The sequence below is a fragment of the Antechinus flavipes genome, chromosome 4 (genome assembly GCF_016432865.1).
Source record: "Antechinus flavipes isolate AdamAnt ecotype Samford, QLD, Australia chromosome 4, AdamAnt_v2, whole genome shotgun sequence".
Taxonomy (NCBI): domain Eukaryota; kingdom Metazoa; phylum Chordata; class Mammalia; order Dasyuromorphia; family Dasyuridae; genus Antechinus; species Antechinus flavipes.
The window spans coordinates 140,295,283-140,311,078 of record NC_067401.1 but is presented as its reverse complement, the minus strand read 5'-3'; the positions used below and the strand labels follow the sequence as shown (position 1 = coordinate 140,311,078).

Genomic DNA, 15,796 nt, shown 5'->3' with positions numbered 1-15,796 from the left:
GACTTTGGGGGAAGGCCAGAGGTCAGGGTTGTGGGCTTGGGGTCTTGTAGATGTCTTCAAAGTTGTTCCTGTTCCCTCAGTGACCCCGCTGGATGTGGTAAAGGTCCGACTACAGTCCCAGCGTCCTTCTCCCATCAGTGGTGAGTGCCAACTTGGACTGGGTGGGAGGGAGGTGGGGGGTTGAGGCCTAGGAGAACTCTTCTTCCAAGTGCCCTTCCCCCCAACTCTTAATTCTGAATGGGGATGGTGTGGAAGGGAACACCTGGGTATGGGAATCCTAGGGACTGGTGAACATTGGAAGAAGTTGCCCAAAGGTGGTGGGTTTTATATTCTAGGGCTGGCACAGTCTCAGGGATCCTGGAGCATCCCCTATACTAAATGTAAGTCCATTTTGGTTCCTTCATAAATCGTTGTCCAACCAGCAAGTTAGGTCTAGGGTTCGAGCTGGTGAAAATTGGAGGTTCAGTCACTAAGAGGGTTTGAGAGACACCATAGCACAGTGAATGTCGTCGTGGGCCTTGGGCTTTAGTTCTGCCTCTGTCAGTTATTGTTTTTGTGACTTTGGGAAAATCATTCCGTGGAACCTGTTTTAGGACTACAAGTTACAAGGTTGCCAGTCTGTATTGGTGGAAGGCATTTCTATACCAGGAATTCCCCTACCCCACTCCAGAAAATCTTAGTTCCGGAAAAAAGAAAAATGTCTCCCATTCCTATCCTCAATCTCATCCCATGATCAACCACCTGATTTTATCTCCCTACCCCAACCTCTGTCCTGGGCCTGATGGGAAGGAGGAAGTCATCCTCCTTATGACTCCCATGGCTGCCTCTGCTCTCTCTCTCCACCTCCAGGGAAGTGTATGCTTTACTGCAATGGCATTCTTGAGCCCCTCTATCTGTGTCAGAATGGTTCTCGATGTGCCGTCTGGTACCACCAGCCCACCTACTTCACAGGCACCATGGTGAGTCTCTGCACAGCAGATCTTTGGAGTCTCTGGGGTGGTCTCTTGGGCTCTAGAGGTCTACCTCAGGGACTCCTGGCAAGTCTGTGTTCCCAGGAGTAATTCCTGTTTACTTCTCTTTTCCGTTATCTGTGTGTCTGAGGGGGCCAGAGCCTTGATAACCCCTCTCTCCCTCTGCTTCTCCCCTGCCCAGGACGCCTTTGTGAAGATTACTCGACACGAGGGTGCCAGGACCCTGTGGAGTGGCCTCCCTGCAACTCTGTGAGGATTTTCTTGGGATTTGCCTTGGCTCCTTCCTGACTTCTGGGGGGGTGGGAGGGCGCTGGGAGGGCAGGATGCAGGCTGGGGAGAGTTGAAACCTCCCACTCGCCACCTCCATAGTGGGAAGGGGTGGGGAAGGGAGCGGGGGTGCGGGCCTTGCCACAGCAGCTCTCCTGTAACTTTCCGACAGAGTGATGACAGTGCCTGCTACCGCCATTTATTTTACCACCTATGACCAGCTCAAGGCTTTCTTATGCAGCCGAGCCATGACTTCTGACCTCTATGCCCCCATGGTAGCAGGAGCGTTGGCCCGACGTGAGTGTTCTGACTCCCAGGCCACGGTGGGGAGAGGGAGCAGGGAGGCACGAGCATCACTTTATACCCACTGTTTCTCTGCTGTGAGACTGACTTTCTTGGCTCCAGCCTCTCATTCCCAGGCCTTTAGCCAGTGGTTCTTAAGTACCTGGTCCCTCAGAGTCTCAACTTCCCTGGCCGCTGTCCAGCGGCTGCCTGCCTCTTTTCCTCTGACCCTCAGTGCCCTGACACCCTTTTCCCACCGTTCTGCAGTGGGCACCGTGACTGTGATCAGCCCCCTGGAGCTGGTGAGAACAAAGCTCCAGACTCAGCATCTGTCCTATCGTGAGCTGGGGGCCTGCGTCAGGGCAGCTGTGTCCCAGGGTGGCTGGCGCTCTCTATGGCTTGGCTGGGGTGCCACTGCATTGAGGGATGTTCCTTTTTCAGGTGTGTGGGGTTCTGGAGGGTGAGGTTGGGGGTAACAGAAGGATTAGGACTAAAGACTAGGGCAGGATTGGGGTACAAAGAAAATGGAGGGAGCCTGGGCATAAGGGACTTGGTGGAACAGCTGATCCTGGGGTGGATGGGAGAGATGTCAGGACTTTGCTGTGAGCCTATTTTTGCCCACCAAGGAAGCTCTTGGTGGTCTTCGCAAACCCTTGCTGAATCCCATCCCCACTCTCTTCTAGCCCTGTACTGGTTTAACTATGAGTTAGTGAAGACATGGCTCTGTAAGATGGCAGCCAAGGACCAGACTTCAGTCAGTATCAGCTTTGTGGCTGGAGCTTTCTCAGGAACTGTGAGTGGGGGACAGCTGAGAGGACCCTAGCAGGGGTTTTATATGGGAAAGATGGTGAAAAACCTCAGGCCCAGAGAGACTGGGAGGCCCACCCAGCTCCCCAATCTCCAGCTTCTCAGACCTTTGCGGGGGTGGGGCTAAGCCGGAAAAGATGGACCAGGGAGGGAGGGAGTTAGGGGAGCTGGTCTGGGGCCTGCAGATGGGCATGGGGCTGGTAGAAAGGGTGATGCCTTTCTTCTTCCCATCCCAGGTGGCTGCTGTGCTCACACTGCCTTTTGATGTGGTGAAAACTCAGCGTCAGATGGAGCTGGGAAGTGTGGGAGCCTTGAGAGGTCAGTTAGAAAACATCTCTTTAATACCTTTTATGTGCTAGGCACAGTGCTGGGAAAGGCCTGGGCATCCCAGAGAGACCCAGCACAGACCCGTGGCAGGGGGAAATAAGTTGTGTTGGTAACCAGGCCCTCAGACACTGGTGTTTGTCATCCGTGCCTTGGGATTTCCTGCTGAGCTCACTGTGCTCTTCCCTCCATTCCCCTTGCAGTGACATCCCCACGGTCCCCTTCTACCTGGCTGCTGCTTCGACGGATCCAAGCTGAGTCTGGGGCCCGAGGACTCTTTGCAGGTGGGCATTGGGGGCTAAGGCAGGCACCTTGGAAATGGGGGAATCTTCAGGGAGAGGAAGGGGATGTAGGTCTGTGTTAGAGGTGGGGTTCTTGGAGCTCTCTCTTGTGATTTAACTCCAGATTTACTCTGCTTTTTCCCCAAGGTTTCCTCCCACGGATCATTAAAGCAGCCCCCTCTTGTGCCATCATGATCAGCACCTATGAATTTAGCAAAAATTTTTTCCAGAGACTGAACCTGGAAAAACGCCCTCGGGGACCCTGAGGGGAGACTGACAGAGATAGATGGAAGATACCAACATCCAGGGTCTCCTGAGGAGACCAACTATGGCCCTCAGCAGGAAGAGGGGACTTATACAAACTTTCCTTATCATGGGGGTTATGGGGCAGAGTGTCATCCTTTGCTCTGTATGGCTGAGGGTGAGTGAGATGCCCACTCACCTTCCCTCCTACCTGGCAATACTAGGGCACCATGCAGGGAACAAAACTCCTCTCTTCCTCTGTGTTTTCTCCCTACTTTCCTACAGACCAAATGCCCCCAGCTCTTGGTTCGCCCCTTCTTCCTCAAAAACAGAATCTGCTGTTGTCCCTTTGTTTTTCCCTCTGAATGTCCATCCCAGCCCCTGGTCCTGCGTTGTCTTAATTTCCTCCTTGTTGAATCCTTTAGATCCAAAGATGATGCTTTGCTGTACTCTTGGCTTTGACTCTTGATGCTTGGGGTTCATGAGGGGCAGGATCTCTAACAAGTGGACAAGGAAGTTCTTGGGTCCCAAAAGGCTCTCCTTGGGAGAGAATCTTTTTCTCTCTGGGTTGCATAATGGCTGGCTTGGCTTGGGCAGACCCAGCCTCCATACACAGCTTGGTGTGCACATCTCAGGCCCACAGAGCAGTCACATCATTTCTTCAACTTTTATTTTTGCCTCTTACCCTCCACTGACCCGCCAAAGGGACTGGGGAAGAGGGTGGATGGCCTGAGGGGTTTCCACAGAAACAGACAAGAGACAAGTGGTTAAGGAGTGGCTGCTGTTAACCCAACTCCTCAGGTTTCAAAGGGGGAAGAAGACTGCCAGGAAACTGTCCAAGCCTTGCCTTCTCCCCCTTCCCAAGAGCCTGATGGAAGGATGAGGGAGCAGAGTGGTCATCTGGGGCCTTTTCCCCTCCTCCCTTCCCTTCTTTCCAGTAGTATCCCAGGGCCTTCCCCAGCCCAGGGTGCTTTCCATCCAGTCCCACAGTGGCCCCCTCCTCCCAGACTGCCAGATCAGCAGTGGCTCTTCAAGTGGGAAGGGAGGAGTGATGATGGGTGGAGGTTGGGAAAGGTAACCTCATCCACAAGAACTGAGGGGAGGGCCGCGTGTCCAGTCCGGTGGGGCAGTGCTGGGCTCAGCTCGGGCTCAAGGCTGGGCTGCCCTCTGGACTGTCACTCACGAGGCACTCGTTGGATTTGAAGCTTGCCAGGGATTTGCAGCTGGGAATGGAAGCCAGGGAGCCACAGAGGCCCAGCATGGAGGGTGTTGGATCCTTCCCTGGGGAGAAAGGCAGATGAAGTGGCAGACTCAGTGCCTTTAAGGGAAGAAGGGGTGGAGGCCGGTGCTCATCAGGGGTGGGGGATTTAGAGGGGACTCACCAATGGGACCCCAGGGTTCCCGGTCCCGTTTGCCCTCTCCTAGCCGTTGGGAATCAGAACTCAGGCTGGCCTCGGCAGACAGCTGCTCAGTGCTCATAAAGCTGTGTCTGTCGGGTGGCAGATAGGTGGATAGGATTCACACCCAGGAACCTCCACCTCTCCCTACCGAGGGGCATCCAGGAGCAGCTGCCTGCTGCGGTCCCCACCCCCAGCTGCTCTAAGTGCTCAGGCCTGTGCTCTAAGAAGGAAGTCTTCCCCAGAAGCCCAGAGGTCGGGAGAAAGCCCTGCTCTATTAACTGTTACCTCCGGTAGATCTTGGGGTCGTTCCCTGCCTCGTTCCCATTGAGTGTCCCCAGTGATGGCCACTGTGGTGAAGTGAGCTCCTTGGAGACTTGGACAAGGGGAGCGTTTTCACAAGGGATCAGGCCTGTCCTGGGGGAGAAAGGAAGCCAGACTTGGGAGGGCAGTTAGGTTAGGAGTAAGCAGATTGAGGGGATTGTTTACTAGATAAACCAGGAAGGTGCTGAGACTTAAAAGAAATAGGTTTGAGGGGAAAGGACTGGGCGTGATACTTGAGGTTAGTGTGTTGCGAAGAGATTTGGGAAGGACAGGGATGAAGAGTGGTGATGGGGGGAGCTCTCGAGTCCAATCCCCTGTCATCGGAAGGCCTGAGGTGCACAGGAGACAGCAGTTGAGGATGCTGGACTGGTGGGTAGAAGTCTTCAATGGGGTAAAGAATGACGGTCTGGAGCTGAGTTGGAGGCAGAAGGGATTAGCGGAGGAGCTGGAAGACTAGGCTTTCCCGGAACACCGGAGGTGAGAGAACACTCACAGTTGCTCCTGCAGCTCCAGGATGACCCCTTCCAGCTCCCGCTTCTCCAGCTGGTTCTGCACAGTTGCCTCCTCCAGCTGCAGCTGCAGCCGTTTGTTTTCTGCTTCCAAGTCTTTGAGCTGCGATTCCCTCAGTCGAACTAGCTCCTCCAGGTAACCCTGGAGAAGACACCGGGAAGACTTAGTTTGGGCCCAAAGGGGGCATCCCCCGGGCCAGCCCTTTGCCCAGCCCCATCCCGATGGGTGGGCACCTTCTGGGCGTAAACAATTCGAAACTTCTGCTCCATTTTGTGCCACTTGCTGTACCAGCTGTCCTCGTCTGTCACCAGGGGCATGTAGGGGTGCTCAGGGGAGTTATCCTCACTGGTGCTGCTCTCCACGCTGTGTCTCTCCTCTTCATCGGTCAAGTAATCGTAGCTGGGAGCACAGGCCCAAGTTGTGTCCCCCCACATCCGCACCCCCACCCCAGCCCTTTCCCCAGGACGGGGGCGTTCTTGGCAACTTCGCCCCCCGAGGAAGGGCAGGCGGCCCCAAGCCCGAGGCTGGATGGGCGGGATCCCGGCAGGTGGCAGGGAGGAATCTCACCTCTGGGTGAATTTCAAGTAGGGGGTGTAATCAATCACAACCGGAGTCTTCCCATCCATCACCTCGCCCTTCAGACAGAAGCTGAGACAAAGAAAGCCCAGGGTGGGTGGGGGGGCTGACTACAGGAGGGGGATGGACAAGGAGGAAGGGGGTTGCCAGGAAAGGGGAAATCCAGACCCACCTGAAATCGATGGCACTGAGCCCAATCAGCATCCCTGTGAGTACTGCGGACTCCTCTCGAAGCATGATGGCCCCAGCATCATAGAACCTTCTGGGGTGGGAAGCCACTATGATGTCCCCAGCCCTTCCCAGGGGCTCTTCCCTCCCTATTGGTCCCCTCAAGATTCTTCCACCTCAGACTGATAATAGCTCTTAAGGTTTGCAAAGGACTTTTCTCACCACGCTGCTGCAGTGGGCTGCCCATGAAATGGGCCTTGGGCAGCTCCTCCCCTTCCCCAGAACCCACTCCCCTGCTGAGGATGCCTTTCCTGTCTGGCTGCCCTGAAAACAAGTACAGTCCTCACTGCGGGGCAACAGAGGATGGGTCTCCCCTTCCCACCCCCGCAGCCTGGGAGGTCCCAGAAGGTGGGGACCCCTGGGGCTCAGAGGCTCCTGAGAGGGTTGGACAGATGGAGGGGCTGCCATAACAGATCAGCTTCCTCCCCCATCCTCAGCCACGCCCCCTTTCTGCCCTGGAGCAGCCTCGGCCGGAGAAGCCTTAGAAAAATCAGTGCACCCCAAGACTTGTCCTCCCAGGGTGTGTCAAAGCAGCTGGGGAATAAATGCTCTTCCTGGAGAAGAGCAAGAGCTGGGAGTGCAGAGTGGAGCAGTGCATGCTGGGGTTTGTAGTCCCAAGGGTGGGAGGGCCCAGCGAAGCTCTGACCTGGTGGTCCTGGTGTCCCGAAGGGCTGTGGAGATATACTCTGACATCCGTTTCTCCATCAGTGCCACCCGGATCCAAGCTCGGCCCTACAACCCACAGCTCGTCACGCGCTGCCCCCAGTGGCACATACACGGTCCCCATCTCTGGGTGGCTCTCCATGGGGACTGGGGGGCTGGAGAGGCTGAGGCCCGTGGGAGGGAGGACTAGGGGAAATCCGGGCGTGTGGGCCCTCACCCCTCAGCCACGGCCTCCTCCACACCTGGCACCAAGGACAGGCCTCCGCCCCTCCCTCCCTGCCCTGGGGGCCTGATGGGCTCCTCCCCGCTCACCTTGGCCCGGGCCGTACTGATGTTCTCCATGTTCTCAATGCTGCTCACACAGTTGTTGGGCACCTTGCTGCAGGCCAGCCGGATGTAGTCCCAGAAGCCCCGCTGCCCATCGGAGCTGAACCAGCTGACAGGGCCTGGGGGCAAAGGGAGCCGAGGCTGGGCCGGGGCCCTGGGGAAGGCCCAGCAAGGCGGGCACAGAAACGGGCACCGCACCGGGCATGAAACAGACACCTACAAATTGTCCCTGTCGGTTTGGACACAGGATCGGACTGCACACGGGGGAGTTACTAAGTAGCTTGATGCTCTGCAGAGCTGGGCAGGATGAATAAAACCTACTTGGCCATTGGAGCGTGCAGCCCACATTCCCCTCCATCTGCCCAGGACCGGGGGGCTGGGGGCAGGGAGTGAGGTGGGGGAACGTAGGCTGAGGGGGGCAGGGAGTTAGGAGGAGCCCCCACGGCTGTTGTGTTCAGGGCGAAAGGTGGCAGGAGGCTTGTGGCTTGGGACCTGGAGAAGGGGAAGCTGTGGGGGGGGGGGGTGCACACCTTTGAAACGGTGACTGAGGATCTGTTCTAAAATGGCTGCAAAGTTAACAAACTCCTCCGAGGAGTCGTCGATAGGTTCCGCCGTGTATTTCTCCAGCAGAGTTTTCACGGAGAACCTAGACAGACAGGGTGACAGTGTAAGGTGGGAAGCCAGACCAAGCTTGGAGCAGCAAGTCCTGCGATGGAGACCGGTAATTGGGCGTATGGGGTGAGGGGAGTGACGAGAGGACGGCAAGACGGGGTATCCAGCTGAGAGGAGGGTGGGGCGGCAGGTGGAAGCTGGCAAGAGGGGGCATTGAGACCAGACATGGATAGAGCCACTGCCCGCATTAACTCCTTCCTTCTCAATGTTCCATTCCAAGGGCAGAGGGCAGGGAGCTCAGTTGCACAGCCCCCACCTTTCCTCAGAGGCGCCTCTTTCTCCTTCCTCCCCCCATCCACTTGTTTTTCTTTCTGGGAGCTGCTCCAGCCACCCACTCACCAGCTGCCCTGCACCCCAATGGTGCCAATTTGGATGGGGGAGGGGGTGTGACGAGAAAAGAAGGGAGGTGGGCTGTGCTGAGGACCCGCCGGAGTGAGAGTTGGGAGAAGGGGCACTTGGTTCCTCTGGGAAGGGGAAGGTAGGCGGGAACATAGGCTTAGACCATCCCTCCATCCTCCCTTGGGTCAAAGTTGGGACCGGGTGAAGGGGATGGACCATTGTCCACCAGTTGGTGCTTGCAGGGATGTTCCCGGTGGGCCGGACCCAGAGCATGAGTTATTGGGGTCAGCCTACTACACTCAGCTGGGAGCCTTTGAGCACTAGGTGGCTTTTCCAGTGGAGCCTCCCACCCATTAAATAAAGTACATGTTACATTATCCTGGCACTCAAGACCCTCTACAATCCTTCCCCAAGCTAACTTTCCTGCCTTAAGCAGAATGGAATAGTGAATAAGGCACTGGACTTGGAGTGAGACCTATGGTTAGGTCCTGCGGAGGATACGTCCTAATTTAGGGACCCTGGCAAGCAGCTTAATCTCTCTGAGATTCCATTGGATTTAATCTTCTCAATCTGAATCTAGGATTCCATGATCTTTATCTTTCCATCTTCCCCTTCACATACTCAACTTTCTAGCCAGCCAAATATGGCCTTCATTCTAGTCTTCCCTGTCTTGTCTCAGTGCCTTGCCTATCCATCTCATACCTAGAATGCCTCGTCTCTTCCTGAGCAACTCCTTGAAGATCCAACTCATCGTTCCCCTCTTCAAGACGCTTTTCTGATTTCTAGACCCCTTCCCATTCCCATCCCACCTCATTATTTCTCATTGCTGTGATTTTCCATTTACCACACGGTATATATGTAGGTGTCCATAACACCTCTCTTCCCCAGTCAGTTCAGTTCAACCATTAAGTACTTACTATATGTCTAGTACTGTGCTAGTTGTTGGGAATGCAAAAAGAAAAAATTAAGTAATTCCTTCTCTGACTTTTTCTGTGGCAATGCAATATATGCAATATATAATATGGGTGGAAAAGTAAAACATAAAGCAGTCACACTTCTGCCTCTTAGAACCCCTAGATTCCTTCAAAGTCCAACTCAAATATCCCCTCCTGCCAGACACTAATGCCTACTCCTCTTCAATTATCTATAGCTATATGCTTACATATGTGCACAGGGATAGGAACTAGACATGTTCTTTCCTTGGTAGAGTGAACTCCCAGCTAAGGGAAAACCCTTTACTGATGTATAGGAATGCCTTTCCTGAAATTTTTTGTCTTAGTAACAGAGTAGACCTGTCAACCTCCTGCAGCCAGCAAAAGTCCTGAGCCTGGAACCAGATTAAAATGTAATCGGGAAATGTTTAACAAAATAAATATAAAATGCAACATAGATAATGATAATTTGTGATTTTCTGGGTACAGCCTGCAGAGATTCTTGGTTCAACTGGCCTAGAGAACTGTGAGGTTAAGTGATTTGACTTGGTATAGTCCCCCAAGGGAGGTCTTGAATTAGGGGCTTCCTGGATTTAAGGGCAAGCCTCCTTTCAAGTCTCTCCTAATATGTAGGTTTCTTAAGGCAAGAGACTTTCATTTTTCTCTTTGTATTATCAATGCCTAATAGAGTGACTGTCAAACAATAGGTACTTAATAGTTGCTTTGTTGAATGACAACCAAAATAAATTTTAAGATGGGGAAAGTGGGCAAATAGGTGGATCAGGAAAGTCTTGTCTAAAGTGACTCCAGCCAAAGTGTTTTGAAGGAAGATGTGGGGGACTCTTAAGTGGTAGAGATAAGGAAATGCCCGCCAGACATTGTGTATAACTTGTGTAAAGACTTAGGGTAGGTGCTAAAATATTCCTTTTGTGTCCACAGCACTTGAGTTCCCACTTCCTTGAGAATTAGTTGAATTGAATTATAACGAATTAAATTGAGTGAATCTGTAGTTTCCCAATACCCGATTTCTGTATCATAATTATACTGTGCCTAATTTTATGGAGCCCACAAGAGTCACATGGCTGATAACATTGTTGCATAAGAGTATCATTGCTTACATAGAGTAGGGTTAGCTGGGGTAAAGTTACAATTTGAGGTTGAGATAAAGCATTGAATTGGGTAAAAGTTGCATTTCAGTTGATTAAGATTGAAGTTGCAATCACAACTGGCACAAATGCAAGTAAGGGTGGCATTGAGGGTGAAGCTGACTTAGGGTTTGGGTTGGTTTTATAGTTAAGCTCTAGACTGAGAGCACAATTGAGTGAACATTATCATTGGGATTGGATCAGGACTTTCAGGGAATCATAGAATATCAGAGCTTAGAAATTCTCTAGTTTAAATCCTGATTTTAGGAAAAGAAAATCGAGGATCTGAACAGTCACATGAGTTTTCTAAGTTTGCCCAGCTAATAAGGAACAGAGCCAGGATTCAAAGCCAATTCTGATTTAGATTTAGAACTAGAAGGACCTGTGAGGTCACAAAGTCCAACCTTTTATTTTGTGGATTAGAAAACCAAAGTCTAAGGAGATTAATTGACTGATTTAGCATTAACTATGTTGCATTTTGTATTTATTAAACATGTCCGGATTACATTTTAATCTGGTTCTGAGCTCACTCAGGAGTTTTGCTGGCTTTAGGTGGTAACTGTCAAAGGTGGGATTGGAAGGCAGGTTCTCTGACTCTAGACATAATATACTTTCCACTACACTTCAGTGTCCCAAATTCTGCAAGTAATCCTCCTGGGGAAAGCAGATGGTGTTAGAACTGGGGGTTTTCTGATTGATGCTTTATTAGGGATATAGAAGGACTGGGTTTGTGGTTTCATCAGAATAAGGAGCTTCCAGGTAAAGATCATACAGTCACAAGATCACACAGTCAGGCTTTCTATGCACTATCCCCTGCTTTTTCTCTGAAAATTGATTGGGGTTGATTTTTTTTTTTTGGAAGTCCATTTGAGGGGTGTTCCCTCTCTTGGGAGTTGATTTTACATTGTTGGAACTGGTTTGGGGGCTAGAGTTATACATTTAGATCTTCATGTCCCCTTCTTTTCTAGATATTCTCTTACTTTTTATGGGACTGGATTTCTTGAATGAAAAAGAAAGGAATTCTGGTTGAAGTGAAAAGGTCTTAGTTGAAACTGAATAAATGTGATTGAGTATACAATTAAGGTTAGGATCAATATGGCAGCCCTAGTAATACATTTCTCCCAAGCACATAAATTCCCAGGTGAACCACCAGGCCCAAGGTTTAAACAGAATGACTTCTACCTACAAAAGACACCATAATAGATTCTCTTTAATAATCTTAAATAAAATGGTAGCTTCTGAGATAGTGGAGCACCTAAGGTCTTAGGGAAAATGAAACTCTCCCAAGAGCTGTTAAGAGTACAAATTAACTCCATGACAATATTGGAGTTTCAAAATCATATTAGTTTCCAAACTCATATACTCAGTATTTACTAGTCTCCCCACCCCATTTCCCCAAGTCTTCATCCTTATTATCTCTGACGATTAGAAATTTCAATTCTAATAGGACCCCACCCAATCCCCACCTCTTGTAATTTTTGTCCACATCCAACTCAGTACTAAGAATACAAAAACAAAAATGGAAAAAAGTTGTTGCTCTCAAGGAAATTGTGTTCTTTAAGAGGAGAGGAGAAATACAACATATAAACAGATGAAAGAGGGCAACTAAATGTTGAGCCTAGGATCAGGAAGTCAAATCCAGCTTCAGACATTTGCTAGTTGTGTGACCCTGGGTCTATCACTTAACTCGCCCCAGTTTCATCATCTGTAAAATAAGCTAGAGAAGGAAATGACAAGCTACTCCAATATCTTTGCCACAAAAATCCTAAATGAGGTCACAAAGAGTTGGCCATAGTTGAAACCAGCTCAACAACAACATAAAAATGCAATAATTTGGGGGAAGAGGGTTTGGGCAAAGAGTACTAGCAACCAAATGGATCAGGAAGTTGCGCTTGAGTTATGATTTGAAGAAAATTACAGAGTCTAAAAGGAAAAAATGAGAAGGGAGGAATTTCCAGAAATAGAGGACAGCCCATGCAAAGGTAGAGGTGAGAACTGGAATTTCATGCAAGAAGAACAGTTGGCAGGCTAGTTTTACTAGAACAGAATGTATAATATGAAATGAGACAGGAAAGAGAGGTGGGAGCCAGATTGTGGATAGTTTCAAATGTTAAGCTGAGGATTTTACATCTTATTTTAGAGGCAGTCAGGAGCCAGTGAAGATTTTTGAGTGTAGGAATGAGGTGGTTAGAGACCTATGTTTTAGGAATATCAATTTGGCAGAAGTATAACAGAGGGGTTTAGAAGACAGGTCAATTTGGAGTCTGTTATAATAGTCCAAGTGAGAGGTGATGAGAGCCCGTCTGAACTGGGCAGAGGGTTTGATGTGTTTAGAGAAAGGAGGAGATTGATGTGAAAAACATTGTCAAAGTAAAAATTACAAACCTTGGCAACTGATTGGATATAGCTGGGTAGGAACCATAATGGAAAGGGGAGAATAAAATGGGTGACTAGAAAGGATGGTGGTACCCTCAATAGAAACAGGGAAGTTTGAAGGAAGGATAGGTTTGGGGAAGAGGAATAGAAATTGAGTTGTTTTCTATCTGTTGAATTTGAGATGCCTATGGGACATCCAGGTCAAAAAGTCCAGGAAGCAATGAGGGAGTGGTTCAAGAGGGAGATTAGATCTGGATACCTAGATTTCTGAGTCATTTGCAGCTATAGTAATTGAACCCTTGGGAGCTGATGAGATCACTGAGAGAGTTTAGGGAGAGAAGAGAACCAAACATAGCCTTGAGGGATGGCCATGTTTAGTGTTTGAAAGGTATAGGATGATCCAGCAAAGGAAACTGAGGGGGAAAAAATATGATCAAACAAGTAGGAGAACTATGAGTGAACAGCATCATGAAAACCCAAAGAGAAAAGAGCAGTCAGGAGAAGGGAGTGGTGGGCAGTATTAAAAATTCCAGAGAGGTCAAGTATGGGATTTAATAGTCTAAAGTCATTTAGAAGTGGTAGATCAATGGCAACCTTTGGGAGAATAGTGGAATCAGAAGACAGGGAGAAGGAAAGAAGGGAGCAAGGAAAAGGTGAGAACGTGGAAACAGGAATGTAGGCAAATCCTAGGAGTTTGGCTCTGAAATGGAAAAGACATTGATTTGAAGAGATGACACAGTCAAGTAAAGGATTTTTGAGGAGAGGGAGAAGTGGATATGTCTGTAGGTGGGAAAGAAGTATCTAGTGGATAGAGAAATTAAAGATGAGAGATAGAAGGATGTCTGAGGTGTTGAGCTACCTTTGGGACATAATAGGGCATCAAAAGCAAGAGTACAGGTTTTGGTCTTAGCAAGGAGAAAGTCCACTTCATTCACAAAAATGAAGAGAATGGAATCGTGAAGACAGGTTTTGAGATGTAGAGTAGGGGGAAAAGAAAATTAAATGTGGAGAGACAAATGACAGAGGAAAGGAATGAGAAAGGGACATAGAAAGTAGATGAAGACACTATGAAATATAGGGACAAAGCAGATGAGAGAAGCAGAAAGTATTTGGGTTGGGGCTTATATTTTGGAGCTTATGAGTGAATCTGCATAAATTCCAAGGCCCCTGGACAGTGTCATCAGAAACTAAAGTCCAGTAAGCCATGAGTTCTAATGAGGGAGATACTAGAAACAAAGCTTGTGTTTAGAAAGAATGTGTCCATAGTGTATGTGGTAAGTGACAGACTTGATTCCTGAACATGGTGATAGATTTTCCTTAGGGCAGCCACATCTCTTCTCAGATATGCTTCTTTCCCCAGAATGGTACCTTGAGTCTTCTTGCAGGCATAAGTGGCATGGGGAAACAGCTAAGAAGAGATCCAAGGAGGAAAACTGGGGTAGAATGTGAGGATAGGAAAGGTGGCTCATCTCTAAGCCATTTCTGGATCCCAAAGTGTGAAATTGGTGCTGGTGGCAAGGTTTATTTTGAGCATGGAGTCAGAAGTAGTTGAGTCACTGAAATACTGGGATTGGTCAGGGGGCATTCCTTAGACATTAGGACAGGAGGGGAAGCTCTGAGAGGAAGTAACATCTTTGCAGATCCTAGCTGCACTTCCTCTATGCCTTCATGTCTCTGGATCTCTTCCCATGTAACCAGCCCCATTCAACTCTCCATTCTCTTCCTCCTCACCTTCCACCCCCAACTTAGGCTTCTGATATTCAGAACCCCAGCATCTTTGGAAGAAATACTTTTTTCAAAATCGCCAGCTTGTTCGTCCTTCCTTCCACCATAAAATAGATTGAGAGAGAGCCTCATGACCTGAGAATGGGCATACACTAACCTTCCTTCCACCCTAGGCTTAGGTCTCACAGGAAGGCAGTTCTTACTGGTGCCCTTTGACATCCTTAAGGACTTGAAAGATTTGAATGCCTAGTTTCCCTTGTCATTCAAAGTAGTTGACTCTGATTGTAGAATGTACAGGGATGATGGGGGCGCATCCCCATATTTTGAGGTATTAGTGAAGGGAGTTTGCAAATCCATGCTTCCACCAGAGATGAATCTGCTTCAAATATCTAGGCCAGCAGGGAAAAGTGTCTCCCTCTTTTTCTGTTCTTGAAGTGAAAGGAAGTCATGTAGGAGGAGAAGGACTGTGCTGAGGGTGTGATAGGCACCATCCATCAGGCTGACACTCTCAGTATGTACCTGCTCCTCATAGCCACCCTCCCCCAGGTGCCTGCCCTTCCCATCCCTCCCCCTCCAGTTCTCACCCCACTCCAGCTATAATGGCACTTTCTCGCCTTTACAGGAAGCTTCAGTGCCAAATGAGGAATTTCCCTTTGTCCCCAAGCTGGGTATGGCCCTAGAAAGATCTAAAAGGGTGGGGGACAGGCCTCTTCGATTTCTTGCCTCACTTTGGGTGACCATTTAAGCAAGCTTGGTATTCATTTTAAGTACCTTGTTTTCTGTCTAATGCTTTATGCCCACAATGGCCCTGATCCTACGACTTCAGCCTGTATTCAGAATAAATCCCAGAATAGAACGGCCCGGCTTTCCACCATCGCCACTTCTCTCCACCCTAGCTCTTTTCATTTGTCTTGTCCCTTCGAGGTCTAATTTTCTCCCCACAGGCCCTAACCGCCACCCACCCTTCCTCACCCCCGCCTTTCCTCACCTGCAAACGGTGATAAGATTCCTCCGTTCCACGGCTACGTTGCGGGAAGACGCTTTCTTAGAGGACAGTCCTAGAGCCATGGTGGACTGGACGCAACTGGATTCCATCCAGATGTGGTGTTGCCGCCGCTGCCCGCCACCCCTTTGCTCCCTGGGCCCTCCGCCCCTACCTTTACCCCGCTCCCTGGCAGCCCTGCCGGCTCAGGGTTGGGCTTTCAGCCGGCCCCAACCCCCCCTCTCCTCCCTGGCCATTCCCCTGATTCCACACTCAAAGCCCCCGGCCCCTATCCCCTCCCTCCCCAACTAGCTGAAGCTCCGCAGCAAAACAAGGGCCGGGGAGGGAGCTCTCCGTGGTGCTGAGCCTGCCTGCGCCCTCTTCTCCCCCTCCCCACCCCCACCCTCCCTCTTCTCGCTCCCCCT

The 15,796-nt window shown here is 50.2% G+C and overlaps 2 protein-coding genes across 6 annotated transcripts in view; one reads left to right on the top strand and one right to left on the bottom strand.

The window, feature by feature from the left end:
• Positions 1-3,624, top strand: part of SLC25A39 (solute carrier family 25 member 39) — a 31,848-nt gene extending 28,224 nt beyond the window's left edge. For all 4 annotated transcript variants that reach the window (XM_051994837.1, XM_051994835.1, XM_051994834.1 and 1 more), the window contains exons 3-12: positions 81-140; positions 336-380; positions 850-959; positions 1,153-1,220; positions 1,411-1,535; positions 1,788-1,961; positions 2,204-2,313; positions 2,564-2,645; positions 2,855-2,935; positions 3,080-3,624. In XM_051994837.1, coding sequence (XP_051850797.1) covers positions 81-140; positions 336-380; positions 850-959; positions 1,153-1,220; positions 1,411-1,535; positions 1,788-1,961; positions 2,204-2,313; positions 2,564-2,645; positions 2,855-2,935; positions 3,080-3,198 — 974 coding nt within the window. In that variant the 3' untranslated portion in view covers positions 3,199-3,624. The remainder of the gene's footprint in view (positions 1-80; positions 141-335; positions 381-849; positions 960-1,152; positions 1,221-1,410; positions 1,536-1,787; positions 1,962-2,203; positions 2,314-2,563; positions 2,646-2,854; positions 2,936-3,079) is intronic.
• Positions 3,625-3,828: 204 nt separating this feature from the next.
• On the bottom strand, positions 3,829-15,583 carry RUNDC3A (RUN domain containing 3A). 2 transcript variants are annotated; one of them, XM_051994831.1, is made up of 11 exons: positions 15,378-15,580; positions 7,731-7,846; positions 7,186-7,319; positions 6,857-6,942; positions 6,155-6,244; positions 5,974-6,054; positions 5,640-5,805; positions 5,390-5,547; positions 4,861-4,989; positions 4,558-4,664; positions 3,829-4,456 (listed from the first exon to the last, which is right to left on the bottom strand). In XM_051994831.1, exons 1-11 carry the CDS (start codon positions 15,482-15,484, stop codon positions 4,314-4,316), a joined length of 1,317 nt encoding a protein of 438 aa, XP_051850791.1. In that variant the 5' UTR covers positions 15,485-15,580; the 3' UTR covers positions 3,829-4,313. The 2 variants fall into 2 exon arrangements, with proteins under 2 accessions (XP_051850791.1, XP_051850793.1); XM_051994833.1 differs by lacking the exon at positions 4,558-4,664 and having other exon boundaries at positions 15,378-15,583.
• Positions 15,584-15,796: the final 213 nt, after the last annotated feature.